The sequence below is a fragment of the Microtus pennsylvanicus genome, chromosome X, assembly GCF_037038515.1.
Source record: "Microtus pennsylvanicus isolate mMicPen1 chromosome X, mMicPen1.hap1, whole genome shotgun sequence".
Classification (NCBI taxonomy): domain Eukaryota; kingdom Metazoa; phylum Chordata; class Mammalia; order Rodentia; family Cricetidae; genus Microtus; species Microtus pennsylvanicus.
Genome location: NC_134601.1, coordinates 22,837,705 through 22,856,238, shown reverse-complemented (window position 1 = coordinate 22,856,238; position 18,534 = coordinate 22,837,705). Strand labels below are relative to the sequence as shown.

Here is an 18,534-nt window from a genome sequence, read left to right as displayed (position 1 = left end):
TACTGAACACTGAAATAAAAGCAACAATAAAATTCTCATTGTTTAAGAGAGAAAGATAAGAAAATATTCCACACACACAATGAATCTGTCAATGTTAGAAACTGCCATATGAATGGAGAGTAAGACAAGAATGGCAAACAGATTCAACAATGATTTGATAGATACATAACTTGAATAACATTAATATAGTTCATCTACTTATATAATTTATAATCTAAGAGAACATGTTCAACAAATAAACTCAAAAATAGTAAAATTATTACTTTCTAGAAAGGAAATTTTAAAGAAGACTCTGAGATTTTAAAAGATAGGCCTATTTTGTTTTGTTTAGTTTGTTTTTCAAGACAATGTTTCTTTGTGTAATAACCATGGATGTCCTGGAACTCGCTCTGTAGACCAGGCTAGCCTCGAATTTATAGACATCCACTTACCTCTCCTTACCAAGTGCTGGAATTAAAGGCACGTGCCATCATGCCTGGCTTGATCAAACTACTTTTGACAGCTAGGCAAATTTTTGGGTATAGAAGTGGATCCGTTTCACCTGGACCAAAGGTCGAAGAATTCAAGACTCTTTCTTATTCCATGCTAATGAAGTCTGTTGCATTCCCACCCTCCTTTTGGAGTGAAGTATACAAGCATGTGAAAATAAAGGCAGCACATTCAGTGAATGTCCCTTTTGATGCTGTTCTGTGTTTTTTGTCTCTTATATTTCTTATATCTCTGTTCAATTTGCTTAATCCTCATGCTCCTACCCTAGAACGAATGGGTTTCATCAAAGCTGATTTTCAACAGGAATCAGGGGTGATAGCACATGAAAGAGAATGAATTCAAGCACATAAAAAATGAAGTTCAATATGGCTGATGTACAAGAAGCAAGAGTTCAGTTCACACACAAGTTTAATGCCTAAAACTAAGAAAGATTGGCAGGTGCTAGGCCAAAATGTGCCTGATAGGTTAAGATCAGTCTAAAATATATTGCAGTGGGCAAATATTTGCTGTGTAAACACAAGATCTAAGTTCAGTCCCATGGAAAGTCACAGAGACACATATCTGTACAGGCAGCACCGAGGAGAGCAGAGAAGGACAAATCCTGGTGTCAGACTGGCCAACCAGCCTATCTAAAGCAATGAACTCGAAGTCCATAGCGACCCTGTCTCAAAAACAAAGGCAGAAAATGACATAAAAAATAACCTAATGTTGAATCCAGTTTCCACACATGCAGACATAGAAAAGAACATAGAAAATAAGGAAGGAAGAAAGAATGGAAGGAATACAAATACCGTGCCATTAGTGTTGTAAGAGGCCGCTTGTTTGATCCCTGCTGTTCAGCCCCGAAATAACCACACAGAAACTGTATTAAGAAAATCACTGCCTGGTTTATTAGCTCTAGCTTCTTATTGGCTAACTGTTACATCTGAATTTAACCCATTTCTATTAATCTGTATATTGCTACATGGCTCTGTCTTACTGGCAAGGTTGGGGCTCGTTTAGACGTTCTCTGCAGCAGCTACATAGCATCTCCCGACTCCGCCTTTTTTCTCCCATCATTCAGCCTTCTTTTCTCTGCCTAGCTCTACTCTACCTTTTCACAGGCCAAGGCAGATTCTCTATTCATTAACTAGAGGTATTCACAGCATACAAAGGGGAATCCCACATCACACTATTGTTTTAGGAAGTAACTAATAAGCAATACAAATACAATCTACATAGAGACATTAAAATGAGACTGATTATGAGAAGAGCTAAAGTTTAGGTAGGAAGCAGTTAAAAGTGTATGGTAACAATTACAGCAAATAATTATTCTTCTCCAGACTATGGCAATGGCAGTACAGATGGAGTGTAGATCTGAAGCATATTTGAGTTTTGAATAGGAAATAATAACTTTTATTGATCAACTTCAATGCACAATTTAAGGCAAACTTCTAATTGTTAGTGATTGAAGAGTGAATGACAAGTAAGGCCATAGAGCAAGTGGCAACTTCTGAAGAAACTGATGAGAGGTAACAGAAAGAGAGTAATTAACAGAATCCTCAGGTCAGTGATACATTATAATTTAACCATCTATCCACCCATTTTAGGCAGCAAGTGAGAAGATTTATTTTCTTGACGAGAAGGTCATAGTAGACTGACAAATTGAAGCAGAAAGAGAAACACCACCATTATAGTAAGCAAGAAATAATGCTGTCTGGAATTAGATGGGATAGTAATGCCCAAAGCAGAGATAGTGCCTAGACTAGAGCATCAATCTCATCATATTCTCCTCCGACTTTCTTCAGTAAATCACAGTGCCTAAAAGCACTGACTGTGAATTCTAACTGAATTCTACTATTTACTATCCAACCCTGGAACAGTTACTGGAGTTTGGCTTGCCTCAGTTCCACAGTAATAGTACGGAGATAATAACAGTATCAAACTTTACCTTACAAATCATAAGAGAGCATGAATACTTTGACTGGTTTGACCTTGTGCAAACATGACCTAAGTAACCACAATGCTATGAGTTGATAAGGCACTGGTAAATTGCCCACACCTCTCAGGCTAACTCCACAGCCGTGTGCATATAGACTGAACAAATTGAACTCAGGCATTATTGATAACAAAAGGGAAGACATGAAGTTGGGAAGGAGATGAGGGTTAGCACTTGGAGGAATTTGATGGAGGCAACAGTGGACAGAAGTGACTAAAATATATTATATATATGTATGAAGTTTTCCAAGGAACAAATTGAAAATATTACTTAAAATATGGCCCATGTAAAAGTGTTAGCATAAAATACTTTAGTAAGCTTTTGTTATCAGTAACATTGTAATAGTACTATTAATAATAAAAATAGGCCATCTCCTTTCCTGACACTTCAAAAAGAATGCATAAATAAAGAGGGGGAGGGAGAGCAGAGCTCTATTCTGCAATACAGGCCTCAGAGCAACAAAACAACAAATAGAACAATGTTGAGTAACTACAGTCTTGGTTACTAAAGAGATGCAGACAGGAGACTAGCTTAAAACCATAAGTTAGAAACTAGCCTGGGTGATAGAAAAAACAAAGCAACTTTAAAGGCAGAAGAGACTCTGGAGGTCCTGAAGTTTGTCATGCCATTGGCAAGAAAGAGTTTGTGGTAGTTTGAAAAGAAGGGATATATGACCCACATGGGAGCACCGGACAGAAATCTCAAGGTCCAAATCAGGAGCAGAAGGAGAGAGAGCACAAGCAAGGAACTCAGGGCCACGAGGGGTGCACCCACACACTGAGACAATGGGGATGTTCTATCGGGAACTCACCAAGGCCAGCTGGCCTGGGTCTGAAAAAGCCTGGGATAAAACCGGACTTGCTGAACATAGCGGACAATGAGGACTACTGAGAACTCAAGAACAATGGCAATGGGTTTTTGATCCTACTGCATGTACTGGCTTTGTGGGAGCCAAGGCAGTTTGGATGCTCACCTTACTAGACCTGGATGGAGGTGGGTGGTCCTTGGAATTCCCACAAGGCAGGGAACCCTGATTGCTCTTTGGGCTGACGAGGGAGGGGGACTTGATTGGGGGAGGGGGAGGGAAATGGGAGGCGGTGGCAGGGAAGAGACAGAAATCTTTAATAAATAAATAAAAATAAAAATGAATAGCCTTTCTTTTCTGACTCAAAAAAAAAGAAGGGATATACAGACAGAAGAAATGGTAAGGAATGAAAGACATAAGGAGAATGGAGAGCTAGAATCTTACTTTGAAGTCAGGGAAGCACTGAAGGGTTTTCATACTGAAGTCATAAATATAAATTTTAATATGAATATAGTAAATAACATTGGCACTGGGTGAAGAAAGCTGAGGACAGGAGCGTTCCCAAGATGGGGTTCTCTCATTAGTGAGAAGGATTGTACTTTCCAAACGTCTATTTCTATTAGCTGCTGATATAAATTTAAGGGTTAAATAGTAAGATAGTATATTCTCACAAGATTAATTTAATTTGATAATATTTTAGTTCATATTTTACTTTTCTATATTTATAAAATGTCTGGCTCACATTTTTGTCTAAAAGATTGCTTATAACTCAACAAACATTCACTGCCAATTTTACACTAGAGACTGTACTTAACTTTAAAAGACTAAGGTTATTGTTAATTATTATTATTATTAAGAGTATTATTACATAATGAACAATATATATAATCTTTAAAAAGTGTGTGTCTAAACTTTTTTAATAAGTCTCAGTTGATAATCTTAGGCAGTTTACATAGTATAAACTACTTAGTAATGTTCTAGATTCTTTCTGACCCCATCCAAGCAGAGATAGAGCAAAATAGAGTGAGAGTAAACATGGAAACATGGAGAATTCATGTACATACAGCCTTAAATATTTATGTTTATGTGTATAAACAAGAACTCTCTTCCATTTTCTATTTTTGCCTTTAGTTCAGAAGTTATATTGCTTTTTATGCTCCCCCCGCCCCTGCAAATTTCATTTCCTCAGTGAGGTACCAAGGATATTCCTCTTGAAGGACTTGCTTGGAAAACTAATACATCTTCCTAGATAAACTGCACTGAGGAAAAAAAATGGTTTCTGAGAAACTGCGTTGTGTACCTACTGTAAAGCTCATAACCATCATGATGCAGCTGAAATCTCAGATGGTGGATAGCCCTGCTTCAATTATAAGATGGATCTGAGCTGCTTAGGTTTCAAGTGTGAATTTGGGGCTACAAATTTTATTATTTAGCACTCTGCTAAAATGCCACTAGTTAATAAATAATACAGAGCCAATTCAGTTGACGAATAGAGCTGATGTAAAAATAAGAGAAATATGTTCCCCCAGGTCCATTATATGTTCTATCTGATCTCAAATTTGCTTGTATAGTTTCCTTTTCAAGGATTTGACAAATCTTTCTATATTAATGTAGGCAACAGCATGCCCTAAAATCAAAGAATTTTAAATATGGACTAATGTTTATTATATATACTAAAAAGAGCATACTCCTATCTAATAGAGTTTTAGATTAAAAAGATTTTAAAACTGAAGCAAGAAATCTGATGAACTCTAGCATGTAAGAATTTGAAACATTATGGAACATTTTCGATGAAACAGGTCAAATGATAATTTAAAAAGTATCAATTGGATTTACAAATGGAAAAAAAAATCAGGAAGTCCGAGTAAACTACACAGTCATATAGCAAATAAACACAGTCCTGAACACTGAGGTTTTTTTTTTTTAAAAAAAAAACAACTAGCTTTTAGGGGTTGGAGTTTTAGCTGTGTGGTAGAGCACTTGCCTAAGAAGCATAAAGCTGTGGGTTCAGTCTCCAGTTCTGGAAAAAAAAGTAGGATTTATTCAAAGAAAGTAATTTCAATATCCTTTATACTTTCTTTCTGGCTAATTACTTGAAGAGCAGGCTTCTGGTATTTTAAGATATATGACAATAGTCTTCATACTTAATCATTTAGTGTCATTTAAAATGATGGGGATGAAGAGAAATGATTAAACTACATGAGGTACTTTAAGTTATATGTCCTGATGGAAATAACACAGTGCAAGCTCTCAATCAATTATTGACACTCTAGAATATTTTAAAATACTTGTGATTTTTCTGATACAATATATACAGTAAAAATAGTTACTAGTTTTTTTTGTTAATTTCCCTAGATATTATTTTATTTCAGCCTAAGTTTTCAAGGGGGTTATTCTAACATTCAGATCTGAAGGGAAAAATTATTCAATGTATTACATACTATTTTGCATGTATTAATATCATAAAATATCATTACTTTTGAAGAGACTATTTCATGATGCTTTGATGTTTTATGTGAACTTAACATGTAACATATTTACTTTTCAATACCACAATGCTATAAGTAAAGATTTTTTTCTAAGTCAATATTATATTTAATTATGTAGTTATAAAGTAAAAGAAATCAACTAATATGTTTCTTCTGTTTGTTAGAAGTATATTCTTAAGCCTTTGTGATCAATACATACCACAACACCAAACTGCTCAGGCTCACAGAGATCATCATATTCATTCTTAAGCTCTGCTAGTTCTCGGAGTACATTCTGCTCAGGAAGATGTTTAACAAGATTCTAAAAAAAAAAAGAAAAAAATAGCATAAAAAGTTAGTGGTTAGTGATTCATCAGTAAGTTTTTAAACATGCATAGACAACTCAACCAAGCATATTTTAAAAAACAAACTTTCAATGAAAAATAACACCTGGTTTTGCAGGGTAAAGCCAGGTAGGAAATCCGAACAGAGATATATTGAGAGAGTTGTCAGGGACACACCATGTAGCTGCTGAAGGAGACAGATGCTGGATCCTTACCAGTAAGCCACACTCTTGTGCCCATACATAGATTAATAGAAATGGGTTAATTCAAAATGTAAGAGCTAGCTAGAAATAAGCCTGAATCATTGGCTGAACAGTATTGTAATTAATATAGCTTCTGTGTGATTATTCAGGTCTGAGCAGTTAGGAAAGGAATGAGCTGTCTCTGGTTACACAGAGAACAAAAAATTTATCTTTTGCTGTATTGTACACAACACAGGTTCCATACCTGTGTTAATACAACTACATATATTGCCGTTAAATGTTTGAGTTTTCAGAAAAAAAAAAAGGGACCAGCTACCAATAAAGACATGTAGCCCAGGTGATCCAGCATCTCAGAATGTCTCTGTTGTCATTTCCCATAAATTCTGCATCAAGACCAACTTTGAAGCTGCTAGCTAAAATGGTCTGGCATCATAGACTGTCCAGCCAAAACTTCAGCTGAGCTCTACATTTTCTCATCACACAGAGAGAGTAGACAAAAAATAATTCAACTAGCTCTCCCAGGACTGAGGAGGCCCAAAGAGGCCACAGAACAGAGTTTGGGACTTGGTTTTTAGTTAGAGATTATTGTGTTTCTAACTCAAAGGTCCCACCTAGTTGTAAACCAGAGTTCTGCTCTCTCAAGGTTCTTGTTAACAGGTGTGGCTAGCTGCCACACCTAGTGCTCAAGAAATAGGGAAGTAGTTGGTTCCTACCTAAAACAAAAGTCTAAGGATCCAACTAAGTTCCAGTTTCCTTTATGAAAGTAATTTGGAATTCCACCCAGGGAGTGTTTTGCCTACAGTGATTAGGTCAAGGGCTTAAGTGACCACTGTGCCTGGTGACTTTCAATTTGTATGTTAATGTATTCCTTTTGTTCTACTCCTACCTTTTGAAATCAGGGGCATATTAAGCTGTTGGAAACTAAACCTGAATGAATTTTCAGTACTCACTGAAATTCCCTCCCGATACTATCCAATGTTTCCGCGTTTTATTGTTTCTGTTCACATCTTTGTATTCCTTACTGTATTTCTAAATTCACACCCCCATTCTGGAAAAAAGGTAATTTTGTCGAGGCTGGTCCCCAACACAAGACTTGGCCATTGTCCCAATTTTCTCAGAATTAACTGTAGATGCTGAAACCCCCAGACAACAGGAAGCAGTATAGAGAACATGACACCCATAGTTCAAAGAAGTAGGATAAATCGTTTACAGCCATTCAATTGACTATATGTATGTTAAGCATCACTTAGGAGGGCTAATTACAAGTTGTTGGTCATGGTTAGGAAGAAGGCCTAGCAAAGAAGATTAGACAAGGATCTCATTCTCAAAAGAAAAAAAGAGGGATATTGAAATGATAGGATAGGATAAAAGGATAGATTATTGAATCTACTTTTAAACTGAAAAAGCAACTACTAGTCTTAAATGTTTTACATTGGTATGTATTATTTTTGTATACTGATACAAATTTAAGGATATTTTCTTATACTGTATATGTACTTCTATTGTTGTTTAAGGTATTGTACCTATGTAGCCAATTTAACAATGTAATGTAAATTTCTAAGTTTTTTTCTTCTTTTTCTTTTTCTTTTTTTTTTTTCAAGACAGGGTTTTTCCAAGAAGCTTTGGGGCCTGTCCTGGGACTTGCCTCTGCCCCCTAAGTGTTGGGATTAAAGGTGTGCCCAATCACCATCTGGCTAATTTCTAGTTCTTGAATGCTATTATTATAAACTATTTAAAGTAATTACAAATGCAAGTTAGTAGTCATCTATAACAATCAAACTTGTAATTGTGTAGGTATGTTTCTATTTGAGATGAATAAAGTTCTGAAAGTCAACGTGATGACTGGAGTAATGGAAATGTGTTTATCATTACATGATTATATACTAACAAGTCATTAGTTTGGCAAAATTATAAGTTTTCTTATTTACTTTCTCTTTTTTAATGTCATTTACGTTTTCATGATTAAAAAAAAACCAAACATGTAGAGGCTTGGTATGGTAGCTTAATACTGGTAATCGCAGGACCAGTGAGGCTGAGTCAAGAGTATAGAGTATTGTGAGTAACCCATGTCACAAAGAAATACATCACCTCACTTTCACTGAAAAACAAACAAAACTAGAAAAAAAATCAAGTAAGTCAGTGTAACACAGAAACCACGGAAATCACATTTACAATATTGTAACAGAAGAGAGATTTTATTTCCCACATTTATCTTTTTTCTCTTCCCCTTCATTTCTGCATCTCTATTAAAACTCTTGACATACAACAATGGTATCCACTGTATTAAGGCTCAAGGTTTTTTTTTTTTTTTTTTTTTTTTTTGGATTTTCGAGACAGGGTTTCTCCGTAGCTTTTGGTTCCTGTCCTGGAACTAGCTCTTGTAGACCAGGATGGCCTCGAACTCACAGAGATCCACTTGCCTCTGCCTCCCGAGTGCTGGGATTAAAGGTGTGCGCCACCACTGTCCGGCAAGGCTCAAGTTTTAAAATAAGAGTGATCTTTTATTTAAAAGAAACACAGATATAACCATATATGTATATGTCGAGTTGAAATCAAATACAGCTAATTCCATTAATGAATATAATCATCTCTTATAAAAGGAAAGATAAGTAATCACTAAAGTATTATTTCTATTATATTATAGCACAAGGAAGAAAAAAATTTGAGCTTATGCATCCCAGGTAGAACTCTACAACTATACACACACACACACACACACACACACACACCTCTTCAAGATTTGAAAATATTTTTAAATTTATGTTTAAATTATGTGTAGATGTGTCTATCTGTTGGTTTGGGTGCATGAGTACAGTATACAAGGAGGCCAGAGGCCAAATCCCAATCACCTGGAATTATGGGCAAATGTGACTTATAGTGTGGATATTGGAAAATGAACTCCAGTGTTGTGCAAGAGCAGTACACAGTCTTAAACACTCCGATGAGACATCTGACCAGCCCCATATGTATGCTCTTATTAGAATATCTTGAAGGTAGGAAAATTAAAATTAGTAATTTTTTTAAAGATTTATTTATTTATTATGTATACAACATTCTGCCTCTATGTATGCCCACATGCCAGAGGAGGGCGCCAGATCTCAGTACAGATGGTTGTGAGCCACCATGTGGTTTTAAAATGTGTCTATTGGTGTTTTTCTTTGTTTTGTTTTCTGTTGTTTTCTTCCTCCCAAGATAGGCTTTCTCCAGGTAGCTCTAGGTGTCCTGGAACTCACTATATAGGCCAGGCTGCTTTTGAATTCACAATCATATCCCTCCCTCTGTCCCCTCCCAAGAGCTGCAACTAAATGCACATGCTACCACCATCACGTTATGGGTGTTTTGTTTAAGTATATTGATAAGAAAAACAAAGGTCCACTTTGGTCACATGAATACTTTTTACCACATTGCAACTAAAGCATTATTAGAATTATGAGATAATTTATTTCAATATATTTTAAACTCTATTTCAATTATACATTTTAACTGTGAAAATAATAATGAACAAAATCAAGCCTAAAATAGAATTTCTGAAAGTTAAAACTGATGCTATTTTAATTCCCTTTTTGCTATACTCTCTTAACTCATCTTCTGAAAGCAGGCACCTCCGAGATGATAGAAATTTCTTTCTCTGAAAAAGTATGTAAAATACCTAAAGCATTCCATGGGTTTGGGAAATATTCTGACTTAGGGTATCATTTGATAAGTATAACATTCATATAACTAGTAATGTTTTGGACGTTTTACCTGTGACTAATGATCAAAACAAGACACCAGAATAGGTGATACACACAGATTGTTATGACTTCCATGAGTCAACTACTAGGATGATCTATATCACAAGCAATCATCACAGGCAATGTTTAAAGACAATTTCACAAATACAGGCCATGTTGTGGCCATGAACTAAGATTTTATGTTCACTGAATTCTAACCAGAAGAGGAAGAACAATCAGCAGTGCCAGCAAGAAAACACTGTGCTAACCCTGAGAATCAGCCTAACATCTATTTGTATGGAGGACTAGACACCCTCTTGAGATCAAAGTCTCACAAAGGAAGGAACAAGCAGACAGAACCCCAAAAACCTCTCACAAGTAAAGCCTTAAGAAGATTCAGAGTGCAGCACATTAGTCTCTTGAATGTATCCCCAAGTAGAGCCTACGTATTCCCAACATGCTGATATCCATGAGATCAGTAGGAAGGAGATATGGGTAAGGAACAAGCGCGTTAACAAAAAAAAAAAAAAAGGCAGTGGGGCAGTGGTGGTGAGTGCCTTTAATCACAACACTCTGGTGACAGACGCAGGTGGGTCTCTGTGAGTTCAAGGCAAGCTTGGTCTACAGAGCTAGTTATAGGACCGCTAGTGCTACACAAAGAAACAGTGTCTCACAAAAACAAACAAAACAAAACGAAACAAAAAAATCCCAACGGTCCTAAATGTAAGTTCAGTGGTAGAGTGTGTGTGTGTGTGTGTGTGTGCTAGTATGTCATATGTCCTAGACTTTACTCTGAGCCTTACCTACATGGCACACCCCCAAGAAAAGGAGGAAAGAAAAAGCCATGTATTCATGATTTTCTATAAAACATACATTCTTGGCTCTTAGAAAGTTTCTGTATACCAAGATGTGAGCTCTTCTTCTCTCTATGCAATTACTCCTACAGGAGTTTTATCCAGGAAATGGGGAAACTCACTCTCAGCTGCTACATGGAAATGGCAAAATTCATTTGGATAATATGCCCAATGTTTGAGGAGGTGCCTAGGAATGTTCAATATAGAAGAAGTTTCTGAAAAGGAGTTCTATGATAGTGGCCAGGAGCAATCATCAATTAACTAGAGGTTGACTCCAAGAGATCAGATCAGACTGCTATTGCAAAATTCGTATTATCGAAGGACTCTTCACTTGAAAAAATTAAAATATCTCTTGAATTTAGTGTTTCATTCACATCGCAACTACTTCTGGTTTGTAAATAAATTGCAAAGATAGGTTAATAGTACACATACCCACTATGTGTGCTACATGGCGGAAAGATAGTCATAGTAGTATAAACTGGAAGCAAAAGAACAACAACAAGCCTCAAATGCAATAGATTCTGACAAATTACTGGGTGATAGGTAAATGACCCAAGAGTTTTAAGGCATGATTCACTCTATTTCTCTCTTTCCTGCTGCTGCTTAATAGCATGTTTTTTTCTCCCTCAACTCTTTCAAAATTTGTGTTTGAAAGATCAATTCTGAGTGAGTATGAAAATTTCATTCCAGGAAATGTCAGTGAGTTGAAGTTTACTAAGAAAACAACAAAAGAGACAGAAGTATGTATGCCACCAAATGAGGAGATTTTCCCCTCATCTTTTATGCATCACAAATTCACTTTCTGATAACTGTCTGTGTTATTTAAAGAAATTCTCCTAACAGACCACAGGCTTCTAACTACTTTTTACATTTATGCAATTACTTTATAATGCTTCCAAAACTTTATTTCTTTTAAATGTTAATTGCACATGTAAAGGTTACTTAAGTAAAGGTATTGAACCATACTGTCCTTTCTTTCTTGACAAAACATAACCTTTCTTTTTTTGTCTTATATCTCATTAAGTCATTTTAGTAATAGAGAACTGAGTTAAGTTCACTCTGATTAAGTCTATCATTTTCCACATAACTAGAATAGGGCTAATATTTCTTTTAAAAATGTATTATTGTACCATTTTCTATCCAAATACAGATGGATAAATGAAAGGATACTGAAATGGTTTTAAATTCTATTGGCAAATACACACATTTATTAAAGAAAACAATGATTTTTTTCTTAAACACTTGTTTAACTCTCTTCAATTTTAACACAATTTTCTCTATTTAGTTGAATAGAAAATTTAATCCCTTAATTATTATGTGTTATTAGGACATGTTTTTCAAAACTTAATCATATAGCTTAAATAGTTGTGTATACATGTGTGTAAATGTGCTGGATAGTTTTATGTCAACTTGACACAATCTAAAATCATCTGGAAAGAAGGAACCTCAATTAAGATAAATGGAGCCCATATGATAAATAGGAAATATTGGCACACCATTTCAGGAAACAATCTCCTACAATTCAGCAATTCTGAAGATACACATAGTTCACAAACTGTCTGTTCTGAAACCCCAGTATACTAATAGACTATAGTGTGTAAAAACAAATTGTTGGAAGGCCTAAACACAGACAAAAGGGCCCTACCAAAAAGTTTGAGTCAGTAAGTTTTAGTTAATAGTAGAAATTATGTACTTACAACATGTGTGAGGTGATACAAGATGAAATCATCAGATCTAGAGAAGTTTTTCAAGATTTAGACAAACACCATATATACAAATATTTAAGGAAATAGTACTATACTATCAGTGTTTATAATAATAATAATAATAACAGAATAGTAATAAAACTAGCAACTAAAATGAACAACTAAAATGTTCACTGACAAAAATAAGTACATGTATGTGGTAGAAAATAATACTACTCGGGGATAAATGGAAAACCTTCAAAATGGAAAAATATGTTTAATATATTTGTTGTACTTTACTTTTTATGGAACAATTGAAAAGGAGAAAAAAGCTAAGCAGTTACTATAGTTGCACATTCATATGTGGCAAAATCATAAAGACAGAATAGGATTATGAGTGTCAGTTCCAGGGTCATGTTTTCTTCTGGGGAAGAAGGATAATAACATGCTTCATAAGAATTGGCAATGTGGACATTGTTATATGCTATACCCTGAAACATATACATATAGTATAATATTAAAGAAGTATCCTGAATCAACATTTTATGAATTTTAATACAAATTTTGGTCTTTAAGGTATTCTGAGAACTTTGTCATCATTTATATTGTTGCCTTAAAACTTCATGGTAGAATTCAGTTTACTATCATCAAGATCCAAAGTAGTATAGATTACTGTAAATGAGCCATTCAGCAACATTTTTCTACTAACCACCACTATTTAGATAATACATTTGCAAGGTCTATACTCACTTTTCAGTTTGTTGTCCCTCTAAACAACAATCACAAATGCATATACCAAACTACTTCAAGTCTAATCTTGTGATGGTAGTTGATTCAGAAAATAACTGTCAACTTTTTGTGTACTAAGGAAATATTTTGCACATATTCACATGGAAAAATCAATGACATTTAAAAGAATAAGAAATAATCACATGATTTTGAACAGGTCATATTTGTGGCCATTTAGTTACATGGTGAATAAAAAGGAGCTAGTCACAAAAAAGTGTTTGCAAAAAAAGTCCAATTTTTCTATTGCTTGAAATATTTCTACCTCAAAGCAATATTCAAATTATCTATGAAAACAATGCATAAAAATTATATTTGGCTAGGAGCACTGATTTTCTAACAGATAGAAAAACAATAACAGTCTTTTCTGCAATCTTAAAAATAGGATTGACTTTTCAACTAGCAATATGTGCTCATATTTATAAATATTTATATAGCTAACTTTTCCAACACTCTACCAATAAATGCAAAACAATAATGATAGATGGTGATTTGAAATATATGCCAATGCCAATTCCATGTAAAAAGACTGTTACATATACAACAGAGCATACAAATATATTTTTTAACTATGACTAGTTTTATATTGGTTAAATAGTTTCTTTGTCATTCCCATGAAAGTCTGTCCTCTTCACAACTGACACAGCACCACTTGTGAGAATGCCTTGGCATAATATGAGAGAAGAGAAATCATGTTTGGACTCTAAGGAAGAGGCCTGGCAAAGTTTCCCCAAATCCTATTTGAAAAAAAAATACTTAAATCTTCTCCCTAACTGTGACTGCTTCTGTCCAAAGAGGATGAGCAATTCATATTGCATGTATAGTGTTTAGTATCATACTATATATTACTTCAAATGCTTTTCATTAGTTTAGCAATCAAATAATTACTGCTTGTCAAACTGTAATTTCTCATCAGCAACAGAGAATCCCTTCATTTAGAGTAGTTATCCTTTTATTTAAACTTCATACCTATCACATTTAATGGCTGTACCCATTGATTTTAATTTTGCAAACAAATGTGTATGTCACTAGGCCAATGAAGACCAAAAGTAACCACTGCAAAATAGGATTCCAAAATACTAGCCAACTGTGCACATGACAACAAACCTCTCCTATGCTACATGGGAACATTCAGAGAAATCAACACCTGTAATGACTAATAGTAACTTTTTAACTGGACAAGATCTATCATCACTGAAGAAACAAAGCACTGTGTATACATATAAATGATGCTTTTTTCTTTTGCTTAACTAGTGTGGGTACATCAACCCTAAATCTGAGCAGTACCATTCTCTGAGCTTGCTTCCTAGACAAAAAGAGAAAGTTAAATGAGCAGATGCATAAATCCCATTCTGATTATTGAATGTGAACACAATGTGACCAGATGCCTCAGGCTTTATTATTGTAATGCCTTCAAATCATCATGGACTTTTCCTCAAAATACTAGCCTGGGTCTTGTATTTGATCTGTTGCTTTCATTGGTTAACTAATAAAGAAAACTGCTTGGCCTGATAGGACAGAAAATTAGGTAGGTAGAGTAAACAGAACAGAATGCTGGGAGAAAGAAGCCGAGTCAGTCAGTCGCCATGATTCTCCCACTCAAAACAGCCGCAGGTTAAGATCTTCCCTGGTAAGCCACCTCGTGGGCTACACAGATTATTAGAAATAGGTTAGATCAATATGTAAGAACTAGCCAATAAGAGGTTGGAACTAATGGGCCAGGCAGTGTTTAAAAGAATACAGTTTCAGTGTAATTATTTCGGGGCATAAGCTAGCCATGTGGGCGGCCAGGTGGCGGGACGCAGCCCGCCACTCATATTACAACACTAGCCAAAATAAAAGTCTTTCTTCCTTAAGTAGCTTTGGTCTGCTGTTTGTGTGTGTGTTGTATGTGGTAATGAGACAACTAACAAATACACTGCCTATGTGTCTATCAACATAATACTGTTTGATATTTTAATATTCCCATAGATTATTAAATAAACAAAATTTGGTGATTTATCATTTTAGAGATCTCTGAGGAAAAATATTAGATATAGACAGTTAAGTCTAGCATGGAATTCTCATCTCTCTAGCATGATCTAGTAGAAAAGGTCGATCTAACAGGTTCAGGATATCTAATTCTGCCATATAAAATGATATTATCAGAATTACTATAAAAGAAGTGCACAGAACTATTACTCTCATTGATTCTAAAGAAACTAAAAAGAATAAACAAAACAAATAAGGATATTAAGTAAAGTCCAATTGTCAGCAATCTTAACAAGGATCATTTTTTTAAAAAAAAACATTCTGGATAGTTAATAATGACATAGATGAAACAAGCATATAAAGAAAAACACAACGAGAGGCCTTCTGCAATTATAGCTTCCAGGTTAATGATTTTATGGGATTTCTTAGTGTGTGAATGAGTGGGTCTCTGACTCTTGTACCCTCTACCTTCTCTTGGGCTCTTTTCTTTCTGGTTCTTTTATGTCCAGCTTCAATGTGATAGTTTTTATTATATCTTAATAAAACTGAATGAGTAAATGAATGCATGAAAATTTAGCCACCAGATTAAAGGTTAACAATTAATTGGTTAATTGGTTTAGCCACCAGATTAAAGATTAACAACTTAATTGGTTAATTGGTTTAGCCACCAGAATAATGGTTAACAACTGTGTATATATCAACCACTGCAAGGCAAACCTAATGCTCAAGAGTAGTTGGTAGAAACCCAGTGCCATTGCCCTTGTCTTCTCATCAGCAGTGGGTTTCAATCCTACTGCATGAATTGGCTTTGTGGGAGCCTTGCCTGTTTGGATGCTCACCTTCCTGGACCTGGATGGAGGGGGGAGGACCTTGGACTTCCCACAGGGCAGTGAACCCTGACTGCTCTTTGGACTGGAGAGGGAGGGAGAGGAGTGGGGAGAGGGGGAGAGGAGTGGGGAGAGGGGGAGAGGAGTGGGAGGAGGGGGAGGGAAATGGGAGGTGGGGAGGAGGCAGAAATTTTTTCAATAAAAAATAAATAAATAAAAAAGAGTAGTTGGTCAAAATACAATGGACTCCACAGTTCTTTGTTTGCTTTTATTTGGTTACTGTTTGGTGAGTTTTGTTTGATGCTGTTTATGTTTGCTTGTTGTTGTTTTTTTTTCCTTTTTTGGGTGTTTTTATTTTTGTTTCCTTGGTTTGGGGGCTATTGCTGTTGTATTGGTTTTTTGTTTGTTTGTTTTTGAGAAAGAACTTAAAGTTGTCTTAGTAGGGAGCGAAAATCAGGAAGGAGTTTGAGGAGGGAAAGGAACATTGCCAAATATATTTAAATTAAAAAAAAACTCTTTAGAAAGTTCAGGCAGTAGGCAAGCCTGTAATACATTCAATTAGTAATTAATACGGGAGAGCCCAGCAAATTGTGGGTTGGGCTATTCCTGGGCTGGTGGTCCTAGGTTCTATAAGAAAGCAGGCTGAGAAAGCCATGGGGAGCAAGCTATTAAGTAGTACCCTCCATGGCCTCTGCATCATCTCCTCAGGTTTTCTGCCCAGTCTTCAGTGATGAACAGTGATATGCGACTCTAAAGAAAAGAAACCCTTGACTTCCCAACTCCCTTTTGGTTATATTTCATTAGAGCAACAGAAACACTAAGATAGTACTCAGGGAAGAGAAATGAACATATTTGCTTTTCCTTTGAAGCAAGTTATTTTCAATTATATTATGTTATATGCACTGTAGAAAACATAAAGTGAATACTAAAATATTTACTCTTATCTTTCTCATGCAACAAAATAGTTATATTTCCTTAGAAGTATCTGTCACTATGAATCCTTCATATATGGTAAAGTAAACAATGGTTATGTTAATAGCAGAACAATACTTTCAATTTACTAAAATGCTAGTTGCAGGGTCCTAGAAGTTCATGTTAAAAGAAGCATACACTTTCAAAGCTGTAGAACTGCAACAGAACTTCTGCTCTACTCTGATCACCCCCTCAGTCAAATAGGATCCATAGACCAATTGTATAAAGCTACTAAAATTTTCTGAAGCTTTTGCTGTAGCTAGAAGTGTGCAAAAAAAAGGAAAAAAAAAGATCTATGAGATAATATTTTGCACAACTTCGAACAAAATCCAGTTTTCATTCAAACTGTAAATAACTCAATTTTTCCCAATTAAAAATAGTTTTTTTTCTAATTGATATGACAAAAGATTGTTTAGAGCTATCTTTTCTTTCCTTGAAAATAAGAATACAACCAGTAGTAGTAATAAATGAAAAACTGGTTATTTTTTACAAATCAACCAAAAAATGACAATGAGCAGACAAAATATTGTTTGGATTAGATTCAGCTTCACAATTGACTGAAATTAGTACACAATGCTCAAAAACAAAACTACTGTCAAAACAGACAAGAGAATACATTTTTTTTAAATTCCATCTGATAAAACGTTAGAAGCATAAGATGAAAAAAACAATAGCAGCTCATGGATAAAAATATTTGCAGACTGTAAAAACATCATGAAATACTTATTTCTCTCTGATGAGAAATAAGAAAGAAATATCAAGATTGTTCTCTTCATTGCTAATGTTTCAATTTTCCTAAAGAATTATGAAAATAAACTTGGAAAATACAAGTTGTTAGCAAGGAGAAAAAGTGTTATAAAATTCTACAATACTAATGCTTTTATAGCCTTAATTGATATACCTATAGTCTTCTAAAGCTATCAACTCTTGTAAAGTGTACAAACACATGCGGACTCACAAGCCTGCATATAATACAGATGGTCGATAGCCACGTAAATAGATCAATGATTACAAAGATGGATTGAAGAGACAAAAACGAGTTCGACTATTACACATGCATGAACTTCCTGACTATAAGAATAATTATACACTACAACTGGTTAATTGAGGGAAGCTGAAGAATCTTTTTTCTTGGAGAATCAATAGATACTCATTTATCTTTGATGACTTAGGTGTAGCACTGCCTGGAATTCGGGGGATAGATTGAATGACCTTTGCTTCTATCTAATCATTTTGTCAGTATTCAAGAATGAGTTATATGGATCATGTAATCTGTTTTGAGATGTAAAAATCACATTTGAGAAAACATAATCTTGTGTGAAGCTGTAGGTTTTTTCTTGCTCTTGCATGCACTACACTATTCGATATTCAACTGTGCTTCTGAACCATAATGCAGGCAGAAATACAGGGAACTTAAAAGTGAGGTACAAGCAGAAATA

At 35.0% G+C, this 18,534-nt stretch overlaps 1 protein-coding gene across 3 annotated transcripts in view; it reads right to left on the bottom strand.

Moving 5' to 3' along the window:
* Diaph2 (diaphanous related formin 2) overlaps positions 1–18,534 on the bottom strand; it is a 736,918-nt gene that overhangs the window by 381,860 nt on the left and 336,524 nt on the right. For all 3 annotated transcript variants that reach the window (XM_075958584.1, XM_075958587.1, XM_075958586.1), the window contains one exon: positions 5,961–6,062. In XM_075958584.1, the coding sequence (XP_075814699.1) occupies positions 5,961–6,062 (102 nt within the window). The remainder of the gene's footprint in view (positions 1–5,960; positions 6,063–18,534) is intronic.